Below are 16,004 nucleotides of genomic sequence, written 5' to 3'. Positions count from 1 at the left end.
GTAACACTGGCCTGGGCTGGGGAAGCCTAGGTAAGCTGAGGGGCGGCTCTGGGAAAGTCCTAGGGGTGGAGGCAGTCTCCACAGCCTCCACAAGGGAGTTACCACCTTCCCGCACCTGTGGGTACAAGTCTCCTGCTCTGGCTGTATTCCACAGTTAGAACTTCATATCTTTGGCTTAGAGCTGAATTTTCTGTTACCATGTGGATGCTCCAGGTGGAGGTAACACATTGAACTTTACATGAGCAGCTCAAGGCTCACAGAAAGTTTAGGCTCTCAGGTCCTGACAGTGTAGTGGCTGGGAGTTGGGGGGAGGTGAGGGGAAGGGAGTGAAAAGATGCAGGGAGGGAATGCCATAAATCTGGGGAAAGAAGAGGCTTGGAGCCTGGAAACCATACTTTGTCTTTTTTCCAAGTCTCCCCAGCCTGCCCTCACCCAGGGGAAGAAGGGATGGTGGGGATGAACATTTATTGAGGGCTTGCTGTGGGCCAGGCTCTGCGATCATCACTTTATGTGGGCTATCTCATCTGGAATATTAAGATAGAGGCTTAGAGTCATGAGGGCATCTGTCCAGGTTCACACAGCCGGTGAGAGAGAAGGTTTTGAATTCAGGTCTGCCTGACTCCAAAGCCTTGGATGTTGGCATTATAGCTGGGTATCAGGAAAGTTGCCTTGTTTTCACTGAACTTTTCCTTTAGGATAAGGACCTAAAAGTGGCAGAGGGAATGGGGAATAAGAAACAGGAAGACATGGTTCCACTGAGTAATTCATGTCTTGTGAATCTCTATGGTATTATAGGGAAAACTGTGGGTTGAAGGAACATGGATTTGAATCCAGCCTCTACCACTTGCTTGGGAATTAGTAGAAATCAATTTATTTTATTTTTTGAGACAGAGTCTCTCTCTGTCACCCAGACTGTAGTGCAGTGACATGAACACAGCTCACTGCAGCCTCAACCTCCCCGGCTCCAGTGACCCTCCCACCTCAGCCTCCCAAGTAGCTGGGACTACAGGTGCACACATCATGCCTGGCTAATTTTTGTATTTTTTGTAGTGACGGGGTTTTGCCACGTTGTTCAGGCTGGCCTTGAACTCCTGAGCTCAAGGAATCCTCTTGCCTCAGCTTCCCAAAATGCTGGGATTATAGGCATGAGCCATTGTGCCTGGCCAGAAATAACTTTAGATTCCTGCACAGTCTGAATTAACATGCCAGTGCATGAGATGATGACATCTTTCTTGAAGAGTTGTCATTCATTCATTCATTCATTCATTCATCCTTCCCTCACTCCGTGAATGTTTTCTGAACCTTCCCTGTGTGCCATGTGCTATGTGCTGGGAAAATAGGGGTAACAAGACAGCCAGACACTCACCAAACTCATTTTCAGAGTAGATGCATATAAGTAAACAGACTGATCCTCTGATACAGAGTGATCACATGAGGAGGGTGCCTCACCCACATTTGGGGATTCCAGGAAGACTTCCTGGGGGAAGGGACATCTAATCTAAGCTGGTGTCTGAAATGTGACTAGACTAGATGTCAGCCAGAGGGAGCAATTGAAGTTTAGGTGAGTAGTCTTGGGGAAGTTTATAGGAAGAGGAAAGAGTATTTGCAAAGGTCCCAAGGCAAGAGGGAGGCCAAAACATTGAGGATCCTGGAAGAAGTTGAGAGTGGTTCAAACGTGGTGCAAGGCCAGGGAAGGGAATGAATCTAGCTGGAGAGATGGAGGGGCTAGGCCTGTGGGCTGAGGACTCTGACAGAAGAAACACAGATATCAGACTTCAGATTAGGGTGTCTTCACTCCTGGCCTGTCCACCAGTCATGCAAAAGTCGCTTAGGAGAGGGGAGGTAGGGGAAAGCTTCATGAAAGAGTGATTCCTGGATCCCTTCAGAACTACAAAGCAGAGTCTCTGAGAGTGAGGCTTGGGAGTCTATCTTTTAAAAAATATAAGCTACACCCACACCCCACCATTTGAAAACCTACAAGAAGTCACACAGGGGTTGCAAGAGGTGAATGTCATGGTTAGACTTGCATGCATTTTTATTTCATCTGAGAATGTCTTTATTTCCCTTTCATTCCTCAAGTATAATTTTGCCTAATATAGAATGTGTGGTTGAGAATTCTTTTCTATCAACTCTTGAAAAATATGTGCCACTTCCTTTTGGCCTCCATAGTTTCAGATGAGAAATATGCTGTCATTCAAATTGGTGTTCCCCTATAGGTAAGGCTCTCAGGTTGCTTTTAAGATTTTTTTTTAAAGTCTTTATTCTTCAGAAGTTTAATCATGATGTGTTTTGGCATGGATTCCTTTAGATTTATCCCATTTGAAGTTTCAGCAGTTTTCTGGATCTGTATATTTATGTTTTTTACTAAATTTGGGGAGTTTTCAGTCATGACTTGCTAGTAATGCTTTTTCAGCACTCTTTCTTTTCTCCTTCTGGAACTCTGATGATATAAACATTATTTTGTTATTGTTCCACAGATTCCTGAGGTTTTGGTTTTTTTTTGGGGGGGGGAGGGGGGTCCATTTTCTCTTTGTTGTTTAGACCTTCCTTCCTTCCTTCCTTCCCTCCCTCTCTCCCCCGCTCTCCCTCTCTTTCTTTCTCTTCTCTTCCCCTTCCCTTCCCTTCCCTTCCCTTCCCTTCCCTTTCTTTCTTTCCTGTCTTGCTCTGTCACCAAGGCTGGAGTGTAGTGGCATGATTTTGGCTCACTGCAACCTCCACCTCCTGGGTTCAAGCAATTCTCTGGCTTCAGCCTCCTGAGTAGCTGGGATTACAGGTGCCCACAACCATGCCTGGATAATTTTTGTATTTTTAGTAGAGATAGGGTTTCACCATGTTGGCCAGGCTGGTCTCAAGCTCCTAACCTCAGGTGATCTGCCTGACTCAGCCTCCCAAAGTGCTGGGATTACATACATGAGCCACTGTGCCTGGCCGATTTTTCTTTCTTCTATTTTTTAATGTAAAAAAAAAAAAATAGAAATGAGGTCCCACTGTGTTGCCCAGGCTGGTCTAGAGCTCCTGGGCTCAAGTGATCCTCGGCCTCCCAAAGTGCTGGGCTTATAGGCATCAGCCACCATGTCCAGCCAAATAACTTTTTTTTTTTTTTTCTGAGATGGAGTCGCACTCTGTCATCCAGGCTGGTGCCTGGAGTACGGTGGTGCAATCTCAGCTCACTGCAACCTTTGCCTCCCAGATTCAAGCAATTCTCATGCTTCAGCCTCCCTAGTAGCTGGGAGTACAGGCACCTGTCACCATACCTGGCTAATTTTTGAATTTTTAGTAGAGATGGGGTTTCACCATGTTGGCCAAGCTGGTCTTGAACTCCTGGCATCAAAAGATCTGCTTGCTTCGGCCTCCCAAAGTGCTGAGATTACATGCATGAGCCACCATGCCCAGCCAAAGCATTTTTATGATGACTGCTTTGAAATCCTTGTCAAAAATTCCAACATCTGATTCATCTCAGTGTTAATGTTGGTTGGTTGTCTTAAGATGAGATTTTCCTAGTTTTTGGTATGATGAGTGATTTTTACTGCATCTTTGACATTTTAGGTATTACATTAAGATTTTTTTTTCCTTTTTTCTGAGACAGTCTTGCTCTGTCACCCAAACTGGAGTGCAGTGGTAGTGGTGCAATCTTGGCTTACTGCAACCTCCACCTCCCAGGTTCAAGTGATTCTCCTGCCCAAGCCTCCTGAGTAGCTGGGATTACAGGTATGCACCACCATGTCCAGCCAATTTTTTGTATTTTTAGTAGAGACAGGGTTTCACCATGTTGGCCAGGCTGGTCTTGAACTTCTGACCTCAAGTGATCTGCCTGCCTTGGCTTCCCAAAGTGCTGGGATTACAGGTGTGAGCCACCGTGTTAAGGTTTAGTTTGTAGGTTCTGGCCTACTTTTGTGGACTGTAGCTCCAGTGATATTTCTTTTCTTTTCTTTCTTTTTTTTTTTTTTTTGAGACAAACTCTCTCTCTGTTGTCCAGGCTGGAGTGCAACAGCAAAATCTTGGGTCACTGCAGCCTTGCCTCCCGGGCTCAAGCAATTCTCCTGCCTCAGCCTCCCGAGTAAGGTGGGACTACAGGCACACACCACCACACCTGGCTAATTTTTGTATTTTCTGTAGGGATGGGATTTTGCTATGTTGCCCAGGCTGGTCTTGAACTCCTGAGCTCAAATGAGCCACCCACCTCTGCTTCCCAAAGTGCTGGGATACAGGCATGAGCCACCACATGCAGCCAAAAGTTATTTTAAAGTAGAGAACTTCTTGGCACTGTTCCGTACTCTGACAGTCCTGGCACAGGCCCGGTCTCCAGTGATATTTATGACTCCTCATTTGCTTCATTTTTCTGGTATTGCCGGGGCTCCTGTTTATTCCTGCTGGTGCTGCCTACAGGGGTAGAAGGCATTTCCCTGGGCCACTTGTTATCACTGGAGTGGGTGGGGGAGGCCAGAAGATGTAGGGTCTGGTAAAATGTCTGATGCTGGGTGGAGGGCCCAGAGATCCAGGGTTCTGCTGACATTGCCACTGCAGGTTGGATTGGTCTGTCACCGCTCCAGGTATGGAGAAGGGATTGGGGCTCCCCACTGGGAGACCCTCTCTGTTGGGCTTCCTCTTTCTGGGTCTTTTGGCTGGAGAAAGCAAGTTTTTCTTCTACTTTTGAGTGTGTGTTTATGCTGTCGGCAGATCTGTGTGTCAGGCTTCTTTGGTGCCCAGTTTGGGTTATGTGAGTGATAAAAAAAAAACTCCAGGGAACTCACCGTAGTGTCAGCCTTCAAGTCCTGAGATGCCTAGTCAGTCACTGCCTTCTTTCCAGCCATCAGAATCCTTTTATGGTTGTCTGTTGAACTATTTCCAGAATATTTAGTTATTTTTAGAAGGGAAGAACAGAGAAAAGTGAATTGACAACCTTGTCTATCACATGCATTAAAAAAAAATGTGGTATAAGGCACCCAGCATAAAATTGACCATTAATGACAATTACTGTGTTCATAAGGTTGTGTAACCATCATTACTATCAGAACATTTCTCTGGTCCAAAAGGAAACCCTATACCCATTAAGCAGTCACTTACCATTCCCTGCTTTCCCCTTCTCCTGGCAACCTCTCTCTGTCCTGCTTTAATCTACTGTCTCTGTAGATTTGACTATTCTGGATATTTTATATAAAGGGAGTCGTATAATATGTGGTCTTTTGTGACCAGCTACTTTCACCTAGCATAATGTCTTCAAAGTTTATCCACGTTTCGCATGCATGAGTACTTCATTCCTTTTAGTGGCTGAATAATCCACTGTACGGACATACCATATATTGTTTATCCATTAATCAGTATGTGGCTATTTGGGTTGTTTCCACCTTTGGCTCTCACAAGCCCCAGCTCCTGGCTGACAGTGTCTTTTGAAGCAAAAAAGTTTTAAATATTGCTGATGTCCAATTTATATATATTTTTCTTTTGTTGCTTATGTTTTTGGTGTCATGTCTAAGAAACCATTGCCAAATCCAAGATCATGAAGGTTTACTCCTATGTTTTCTTCCAAGAGTTTTATAGTTTTAGCTCTTACATGTAGGTCTTTAATGCATTTTGAGTTAATTTTTGTATACAATGTGGGATAGGAGGCTGGGTGCAGTGGATCTTGCCTGTAATCCCAGCACTTTGGAGAGGCTGAGGCAGGAGGATCACTTGAGGTCAGGAGTTTGAGACCAGCTTGGTCAACATGGTGAAACCCCGTCTCTACTTAAAAAAAAGGCTGGGCATGGTGGCTCACGCCTGTAATCCCAGCACCTTCGCAGGCCAAGGTGGGTGGATCACCTGAGGTCAGGAGTTCAAGACCAGCCTGACCAATATGATGAAACCCCGTCGCTACTAAAAATACAAAAATTAGCCGGGTGTGGTGGCATGCACCTGTAATCCCAGCTACTTGGGAGGCTGAAACAGGAGAATCACTTGAACCCAGGAGGCGGAGGTTGCAGTGAGCTGAGATCGTGCCATTGCACTCCAGCCTGGGCAACAAGGGTGAAACTCTGTGTTGAAAAAAAAAAAAAATTAGCTGGGTTTGGTGGTGGGCACCTGTAGCCCTAGCTACTTGAAAGGCTGAGGCAGGAGAATCGCTTGAACCTGGGAGGTGGAGGTTGCAGAGAGCCGAAATTGCGCCATTGCACTCTAGCCTGTGTGACAAAGTGAGACTCCATCTCAAAAAAAAAAAAAAAGAATGTGGGATAGGAGTTCAGCTTCATTCTTTTGCATGTCAATATCCAGCTGTTCCACTGCCATTTGTTGAAACATTTGTTTAAAAGACTATTATTTTTAAACATACAATTTATTTAATTATTTTATTATTATTATTTTTGAGATAGAGTCTCATTATGTTGCCCAGGCTGGTCTTGAACTCCTGGGCTCAAGTGATCCTCCCACTTCGGCCTCCCAAAGTGCTGAGATTATAGACGTGAGCCGCCATGCCCTGCTGAAGACACTATTCTTTCCCTATTAATGGAGGAGTTACCACCCTTGTCAAAAATCATTTGACCATATAGGCATGGATTTATTTCTGGACTTGCAATTCTATCCCATTAGTCTATATATTTATCCTTATGTCAGTACCACACTGTTGCATGCAATTTTATTTATTTATTTATTTATTTATTTTTTGAGACGGAGTTTCGCTCCTGTTGCCCAGGCTGGAGTGCAGTGGCGCAATCTCGGCTCACTGCAACCTCTGCCTCCCAGGTTCAAGCGACTCTCCTGCCTCAGCCTCCCAAGTAGCTGGGATTACAGACGGGTGCCACCATGCATGGCTAATTTTTTGTATTTTAGTAAAGACAGGATTTCGCCATGTTGGCCAGGCTGGTCTCGAACTCCTGACCTCAGGTGATCCACCCAGCTCGGCCTCCCAGAATGCTGGGATTACAGGTGTGAGCCACTGTGCCTGGTCTGCATGCAATTTTAAAGGAAGATCTCTATGGCTTACTTTGGAAAATGGTTTGTTGGAAGCTGGTCTAGATAAAGGGACCCCTGTTGAGCAAGCAATTCCAAGATCCAGCCTCAAAACAATGGGAACTGGACTAGGGTCTGGTAGTGGTGATGAAGAAATGGGGAGGGATTTGAGAGCTGTTCTGGAGCCAGAATGAGCAGAACTTGGCCAAAATTGGGTGCAGCAAGTGAGAAAGAGAGCACTCAAGGAGGATGTTGTTTCTGGCTTGGATGATAGATGGTGCCAGTTCCTTGCAATGGAGGAGAATAGAAGAGTCCTATTTAGGGGAAAAATGGAGAGTCTGTTTTGGATGCTCTGGGTCTGAGGTGCCCCAATCTCAGCTGTTCTGTGTGTGCAAATGTGTGTGAGTGTATAGGTACTTGTACAAGTGTCTTAACACATTCCAGGCCCTTACATCTGATAACAGTGTGTTCTCAATGATGAACTGGACAATCTATTGATAGTTCCACCCCCTGAAGGCTCTAGCAACCCTTGTCCAGGGCCTGGAAGGGTTAATTGAGGTGGAGAAGGGAGGATGGCAATTGGTCAATGATTCTCTCTGTCTTAGACAGCACTAGTTGTTTTATGGCTGTGCTCTGACCTTTCCATCTGGGGCTCCAGGATTGTAGGGCAAAGGCCAATAGGCAGTTTGTGGCTGTCAGCAGGAAGTAGTGAGCTCCTTTAGCTCCTGTAGATCCCACCCAAGCCCCTCAACAGCCACGGCTCCTCCTAATGCACAGTGTCTGTTTGGTAGAGGGCAAGCCATGGGCTACCCCAGTCACTGCCAGGCAGCTCTGAAGGCTTGCCTGTCTGTTGCAGGATGGAGGAGGAGGATTGGGGGTAGGTCAGCTGGGGTTGAGATCTGTGGCCTTCTGCCCAGTGACCTGGTATGGTGCATCTGCTGGGGTAGAGATGAAGTCTTTCTTCCTCAGCCCAAACAAGTTAGGTCTTTGAAGATCTTAATCACTGCCTCGTAGGCTGCAACAAGCCATATTTTCCAGGTTAAAAATGCCTTCCTTTGGTGACTATGGTCCGTGTGTGTGCATGTGGCACGTTTACACATGGGTGGCAGAAATCATTAAGGGAAGATTCACGCTCCTCCTTAAGTAAGAAGAGACAAAGTTATGGACATGAAATTAAGTACAGGGCTTTGGAAAGGGACTGTGAAATCAAGGAGCAATCAAATTTTACATTCAGGGTAAAATTGCCTCTGGTGCTGATGGTAAGTGGACATTTCTTGCTTCCAAGGCAGATGCAAAGCTGTGCAGGAACTGCTTGCTTGGAACTTGCTTCCAAGGCAGATGCAGAGCTATGCAGGAACTTGCTTGGAATGAAGGCAGCTTCCACTGGGTGCTGAGTGCCTTATTCCTTTCTGCCCACAGTGCCTGGCAGAGAGGAATAAAACAAGTAGCTACCATTTAGTTAAGGGCTTCGGTGGGCCATGTACTCCATGCCAGGCACTGTAACTACAATCACCCCTGTGGAAGGCTTTATGTGTTCCCTATCTTAGAGATGGGGAGGACAAGGGCCAGAGGGGAAAAGTCTCTTGCCCATGTTCACCCATACTAGCAAGAGGTTGAGCTGGCTTTAAACTCAGGACTACATGAAGAAATATATGGTCTTTCCAAAGCCATGCTATAAAGATACACAGCAAAATTTGTGGAGTGAGTAAATGATTCACTGAATGAGTTAGCACATGAATGAATGATAAATGAAGAAGTGATGAAATGAGTTAGTGAAAGAATACCTCATCAAATGAAGAAGAGTCTCCCCTTGCCACCCATTGCCCTTCTCTTATTTCCTCCTCCCTTCCCTCTGGCCTTCCTCTTCCCTCTCCTCTTTACTGCCTCTTTTCTTCTCCCTTATCCCTCCCTTTTCTTCTCTTACCTCTCCTTTCTTCCTTCTTCTCTTCCCTCTTGCCTTTCTCCTCTCCTCCCTTCCTTCCTTGTTCCTCTCTTATCTCCCTACTTTCCTTACCAATGTTTAGTATTTCTCCCTATGCATGTTGATCACCATCCCGATTTTTTTTTTTTGAGACAGGGTGTCACTTTGTCACTCAGGCTGGAATGCAGTGGTGTGATCACAGCTCATTGTAGCCTCAACCTCCTGGGCTCAAGTGATCCTCCCACCTCAGCCTCCTGAGTAGTTGAGATGGCAGGCACATGCTACCACACCCAGCTAATTTTTGTATTTTTTTGTAGGGACAGAGTCTCATTATGTTGTCCAGGCTGGTCTCAAACTCCTGGACTCAAACAATCCTCCTGCCTCCGCCTTCCAAAGTCCTGGGATTACAGGCGTGAGCCCCTGCACCCAGCTGCACTCCCTGTTTCTTGCATTTTCTTTTCTCTTCCCCAGCTCTCTCATCTCCCTGGCCCTTCCCCCACCACCACTGTGTGGTTCTGTCCTCACCCCTTGCCAAAAGAAATTAAAAACAAAACAAAAACTACAAACAAAGAAGAGAGAAAAATAATGAAATAACATAAACGGGCTTTGGACATTTACTGTGTGCCAGGTGCTATACTAGACATTAGAAATTGGCAGAGAACAAGGCAGATGCAGTTTCTGCATCAGTGGAGCTCATTGGCTAGTGGGGAAGCCAGATACTGTGAGCCAAGAGACAGGAAGGAACAAGGTGGCCTGACAACTTTCAGGTGGCCCCCACCTGTCTAGGGGACCTGGAAGGCTCTTAGCATTTGAGCTGAAACCTGAAAGGGTGAAGCAGCAGTCATTAGCTGGGGAAGGGGAGTGGAGATGGATGCCCAGCCTGTGGAAGACCCAGACCTAACTGGGAGAGCCTGCCTCTTTGGAGGAAGTCAAAAGAACTCTGCAAGGGTGGAACGGAAAAGGAAAAGGACATATGGAGGGGCAAAAAGGGTGAAAAGGGGACTGGGACCAGATACAGAGGGCCTTTGGGTCTGCTAACAACTGGAGGACTCTATCCTAAAGATAACAGGAAGCCATGGAGGGGTTTAGGCAAGGGGATGGCTTAGAGATGGTGTTGGCTGCCCAGAAGGCCAGTGGGGTGAGTGACCTTCCTCTCTTTGACCTTCACTTCCTTATGTATAAATATTAAACTTACTCTCTCTCTCTCTCTCTCTCTCTCTCTCTCTGTGTGTGTGTGTGTGTGTGTGTGTGTGTAGTGTGGAGCTTGTTAACAGACGTGCATGCCTGGCCTGTGGACTGTGCAGTAAGTGTTGAAAAAGGCACTCTTCCCTGACTTGATTTCTTTCTGCATCTCCTCCCAGGGGCCCACTCCTGCTTAAAAACACCATGCATGCAGGTGAGCTGTCCCTATGATTCCCACAGGGAGGGTAGCCCCAGATTGAGGGTAGGGGTGCTGGGAGGACTGGGGAGTTCATCCAGCAGTTAGATTGCTGCGTTAAGGCAGGTGTTTGACAGCTGCCCTATGGTCTCCTCCACAGAGCCCACTTCACCCGGAACAAGAAACTGTTAAGGCTATAGGCAGCTTTGCCAGGGTTGCTCTGAGAATCTAGTGCCATGGGTACTGGCAGAGTAGTTCTAGCAACTTAGGAGTTTGTCTCTAAGATTAGGAGCACCCTAATCTTGCAAGGCTCAGGGCTCCTTGTTGGTGCACTTAGGTTACCCTGTCACATGTGGCCAGCTGGAAGTGGGGTAACTCATAAGGAGGCTCCTCCTTCCCTTTTTCTGCCTTAAAGTAGAAGAGACTCCTCATTTATCTATTTGTAAGCTTCCAACTGTGTAACTGGCACTGGGCTAGGAGCTGGGGTTGCCCCAGGGGCCAAGGTATACACAGTTCTTGTCATTGCAAAGCTCATCTCTAGCAAGAGCTAGAACACTAAATGAATTCACTGGAATGAAATGTGCTGAGTATTTTGCTAGAAGTGGGATTAAGCAAAGGATAATGAGAATTACCCCCATGCAATCCTACAAGCCAAGGGGATTGAGTTTGTTCAGGGTCATGAGCCAGGAGGGAGCAGGTTGTGGTCAAAGAACAGAACTGAGAGACTGTGGAGGCAAGTGGTGAGTGATGGGCTGGAAAGGTGGGCTGGGCACAGTCACCAGGGCCTTGCAAGTCACAGCAAGGGGCTTTCATCTTAAGAATAGAGGGAGCCCTGGAAAAGCCTTAACAGGTGTGGCATGGCTGCATTTGTCTTTTCTCTCTCTCAAGACTGCTGCTGGGAACGTGACAGTTGGCTGTTGGAGAGAAGGGGGCACTGGCATTGAGAGACCTCCAGACTGGACATGGCCCTGAGTCCAGGGGCTAACCTGGTCTTCCATGAAGACCCAAAGATGACACCAAGTCTCCCCTCCTGTGGGGCCCCGGGATTAGGGTCTGGCACCATCCCTTGGCCCCACCCAGACACGGCTCATGTGCCTATGTTGAATCTGCTCCCAAGTCCTGGCTTGGCTCTCATTCCAGATCTTAATGATTCTTTGAGTCCAGTCTCAGGGGAGGCCTCAGGCCTGGTGTCTGAAAACACCCCCAGACCTGATGACAGCAGAGCCATCGCTCCAGCCTCCCTCCAGATCACCAGTTCTTGTTCTGGTGAAGCCCTGGACCTGGATTCCAAGGATGTCTCAAGGCCTGACTCACAGGGGCGCCTCTGTCCAGCCTCAAACCCCATTCTGAGCCCTAGCTCTACTGAGGCCCCTCGTCTGAGCTCTGGGAACCACCCTCAGTCAAATTCTGAAGATGCCTTCAAGTGCCTCTCAAGTAAGATTTTCGAGTTGGGTCAGAGAAACTCTAACCCTTCTAGGCATGAATTAAACCCATTTATAAGGCACCATTCCAGAGAAGGTCTGGTTCTGGGCCACTGCCTCTCTAAGCCAAGCTCAAAAGCACTCCTTATTCCAACCTCAAACTCTTCTCTGGACCTTGACTCCAATCCATTGCTCAACATGGGCTCAAGAAACACCTCCAAGCTGAACCTGAATGTAGCTCCAGATTCTCATGGGACCCTAATCCCAGACACAAATGAGACCATCACTTTGGCTTCACATAATATCTCTGAGTCTGTTTCAAAAGGAGCCTTTAGTACCACCTGGAGCACAAGTTCAAAGGAAACCATGAATGTGGCTTCCAACGGCCACCCCAGATCTGATTTGAACGTGACCATCACTCAAGCCTCGTATGTGACCCTGATTCCTGGCTCCAGAGATGGTATCAGCCTGCACTCCAGCACCCATGGGCCCAACTCCACCATCTCTCCACCCTCATGCATGACTCTAATCCTGGGTTCCAATGAGACTCTGAGCCTGGACTCCAGCCTCCTGTTCAGCGACACCTCCACCTTGACGCTGAGCAGTCAGCAGGATGATGCCAAGGACAACAGCATCCACACTGTGCCCCTGGAGGAGAATCTGGAGAGTTGGAGCGAGATGGCCAGCATTAAGGTGGGCCAGTTCCCGCTGGGATTCCCCACCTCCAACCCCGCAGGCAAGGACGCCGTGACCTTGCAAGGCATCCCTGAGGGTAAGGCCAGGGCCGCAGCCCTAGAGAGAGCACTGTCCTGGAGGAATTCTGTCTTCAGACTCTTAGGGCAGGGAGAGGAGAAGGAAGGAAGGGGACAGCAGGCAGTTGATAACATATGAGTTATTAATTCTATACTAGACATCTAATAATCGGCCTCTGCTAGCAATGTGACTTGGGACAAGCTAATTAATCTGCCTGAGTTTCAACTTTGTTGACTGTAATATCAGTATATAGCCGGGCGCAGTGGCTCACGCCTGTAATCCCAGTACTCTGGGAGGCTGAGGCAGGTGGATCGTCTGAGGTTGGGAGTTTGAGACCAGCCTGGCCAACATGGTGAAACCCCGTCTCTACTAAAAATACAAAGAATTAGCCAGGCGTGGTGGCGCATGCCTGTAATCCCAGCTACTCGGGAGGCTGAGGCGGGAGAAATGCTTGAACCTGGGAGGCAGAGGTTACAGTGAGCTGAGATCTCACCATTGCACTCCAGCCTGGGCAACAAGAGCAAAACTCCATCTCAAAAAAGAAAAAAAAAATCACTGTATAATACTTCTATTCTGTCCAAATTATGTCTATTGTATCAACAAACTATCCCTTCCATTCAAAATGTACATCTTTTTCTTCCTTGATACATTTCAGACCTGGCTTCTCAGGTCTGAGCAAGGCCTTGGGGTCCTGTCTGGAACCTGTGCCTCCCTCCTGATTTGTAGGATTTCTGTAAATTAATCCTCTGTCAGTTTCTGATACTGTAAATATCTTTTCTTAATCAATTTTTATTTGTCCATGCGCCAATACTATATTAAGATTTTTTAAAAAAGGACCATGGTTTTGTAAATAGGTGTTCATATCTGATGAGAATCCTATTTTTTTTTTTTTTTTGAGTGGGAGTCTCATTCTGCAGCCCAGGCTGGAGAACAATGGCTTGATCTTGGCTCACTGTAACCTCTGCCTCCTGGGTTCAAGTGATTCTCCTGCCTCAGCCTCTTGAGTAGCAGGGATTACAGGCGCCCACCACCACGCCCAGCTAATTTTTGTATTTTTAGTAGAGACAAGGTTTCGCCATGTTGGTCAGGCTCGTCTTGAACTCCCGACCTCAGGTGATCCGCCTGCCTCAGCCTCCCAAAGTGCTGGGATTACAGGCTTGAGCCACCACACCTGACCGAGAATCCTTTAAAATTGTCCTGAAAATCAACTTAGCTATTAGTAGATAACATTTTATTTTATTTTATTTTTTGAGACAAAAGTCTCACTCTGTTGCCCAGGCTGGAGTTCAGTGGTGTGATCATAGCTCCTTGCAACTTTGAATTCCTTGACTCAAGAGACCCTCCTGCCTCAGCCTCCCGAGTAGCTAGGACTACAGGTGCACACCACACCACCACACCTGAGTAATTTTATTTTTTAATTTTTGTAGAGATGGGGCCTTGGTATGTTGCCCAGGCTGGTCTTGAACTCCTGGCCTCAAGCTATCCTCTCACCTCATCCTCCCAGAGCTCTGGGACTACTACAGGCATGTTCCACCATGCCCAGCCTCTGTACATTTTAGAATGCATTTCTAGGGTTTCTTAGGGACTTTTTTAGGGCCTCAAAAAAATCTTGCTGCATTTTTTAAAGAATGTTATCAATTTATTCACCTATTCACACTTTCCTTTACATAGGATATATGCTTTACTAGGATTTAAAAAATTCTTCATAGAAGTCTAGTGCACCCTGGGTTGGGTTAATCGTAGATACTTTATAGTATTTTTTTTTTTTTTTTTTTTGAGATGGAGTCTTGCTCCGTCACCAAGGCTGGAATGTAATGGCATGATCTCCACTCACCACAACCTCCGCCCCCTGGCTTTAAGTGATTCTTCTGCCTCAGCCTCCCGAGTAGCTGGGATTATAGGCGTGTGCCACCACGCCCAGCTAATTTTTTGTATTTTTAGTAGAGACGGAGATTCACCATGTTGGCCAGGATGGTCTCAAACTCCTGACCTTGTGATCTGCCCACCTTGTCCTCCCAAAGTGCTGGGATTACAGGCGTGAACCATCACGCCCAGCCTAGAGTATCTTATTTTCTAATAAAATTTCTACTTGTTATTGATGATGCTGATGATCTAGAGGAACTTTGTTTTTGCAAGTTTTTCTTTTTTTGAAAAAAAAACTTTGTGGAGATATAACTGTAAATACAATTTGCACTTTTAAAGTGTGTAATTTAATGGCTTTTTATATACACAGAATTGTGCAACTATCGCCACAATCAATTTTAGAACATTTTTGTCATCCCTAAAAGAAATGTTGCACCCTTTAGACATCAACCTCAACCCATGCCAGCTCTCAACCCAGCCCTGGGCAATCACTAATCTACTTTCTGTCTCTATAGTTCACCTATTTTGGATATTTTATATAAATAGAATCATGTAATATGTCATCCTTTGTGACTGGCTTCTTTCACTTAGCAGAATGTATTCAAGGTTCATCCCCTTTGTAGCATGTATCAGTACTTCATTCCTTGTTATGGCTACATAATATTCCATATATGGACACACCACATTTTGTTTATGTCAGTTGATTGCCATTTGGGTTGTTTCTATCTTTTGGCTATTTTATTTTATTTTATTTTATTTTATTTTATTTTATCTTATCTTATCTTATCTTAGAGACGGAGTCTCGCTCTGTCACCCAGGCTGGAGTGCAGTGGCACCATCTCAGCTCACTGCAAGCTCCGCCTCCAGGGTTCACACCATTCTCCTGCCTTAGCCTCCTGAGTAGCTGGGACTACAGGCGCCCACCACCACGCCTGGCTAATTTTTTGTATTTTTAGTAGAGACGGAGTTTCACCATGTTAGCCAGGATGGTCTCGATCTTCTGACCTCATGATCCGCCCGCCTCAACCTCCCAAAGTGCTGGGATTACAGGTGTGAGCCACCACGCCCGGTCTTGGCTATTTTATTTTTATTTTGTATTTTTTTGAGATGGGGTCTCACTCTGTCACCCAGGCTGGAGTGCAGTGGCATGATCTCTGCTCACTGCAACCTCCACCTCCCAGGCTCAAGCAATCCTCCCACCACAGCCTCCCAAGTGGCTAGGACCACAGGCATGCACCACCACACCTGGCTAACTTTTGTATATTTGTAGAGGCAGGGACTCACTATATTGACCAGGCTGGTCTTGAACTCCTGGGATCAAGCAATCCTCCCTTCTCAGCTTCCCAAAGTGCTGGCATTACAGGCATGAGCCACCATGCCTGGCCAATTTACTAATATTTTTTCTTCTATTCTGTTGGTCGCCTTTTCATTTTCTTGATGGTGTCCTTTGAAACACAAAAGTTTTAAATTTTGGCATTGTCCAATTTGTCTAATTTTTCTTTCATTGTTTGTGCTTTTGGTGTCATATTTAAAGAAACCATTGCCTAGTCTAAGGTCATTAAGATTTATGCCATGTTTTCTTCTAAGAGTTTAATAATGTTAGCTCTTACTTTTAGGTCTTTGGTACAATTTGTGTTAATTTTTGTTTATGGTGTGAGGTGGGGGTTCAGCTTCATTATTTTGCATGTGGATGTTCAGTTATTATTGTCATATAATTCACAAGCCATATAATTCACCCATTTAAAAT

The 16,004-nt window shown here is 46.2% G+C and overlaps 1 protein-coding gene across 48 annotated transcripts in view; it reads left to right on the top strand.

Moving 5' to 3' along the window:
• MROH7 (maestro heat like repeat family member 7) overlaps positions 1-16,004 on the top strand; it is a 71,994-nt gene continuing 55,990 nt past the window's right edge. For 9 of the 48 annotated variants that reach the window (XM_054683329.2, XM_054683333.2, XM_016919072.4 and 6 more), the window contains exons 1-3: positions 14-219; positions 10,099-10,238; positions 11,109-12,413. In XM_054683329.2, coding sequence (XP_054539304.1) covers positions 11,183-12,413 — 1,231 coding nt within the window. In that variant the 5' untranslated portion in view covers positions 14-219; positions 10,099-10,238; positions 11,109-11,182. Of the gene's footprint in view, positions 220-3,586; positions 3,709-10,098; positions 10,239-11,108; positions 12,414-16,004 lie in introns of those variants that run through there. The other 39 variants (XM_054683344.2, XM_054683298.2, XM_054683283.2 and 36 more) reach the window with 25 other exon arrangements.

Source organism: Pan troglodytes, chromosome 1 (genome assembly GCF_028858775.2).
Source record: "Pan troglodytes isolate AG18354 chromosome 1, NHGRI_mPanTro3-v2.0_pri, whole genome shotgun sequence".
Taxonomy (NCBI): domain Eukaryota; kingdom Metazoa; phylum Chordata; class Mammalia; order Primates; family Hominidae; genus Pan; species Pan troglodytes.
The sequence above is the reverse complement of the archived record's forward strand: the minus strand, read 5'-3'. Positions and strand labels throughout refer to the sequence as shown.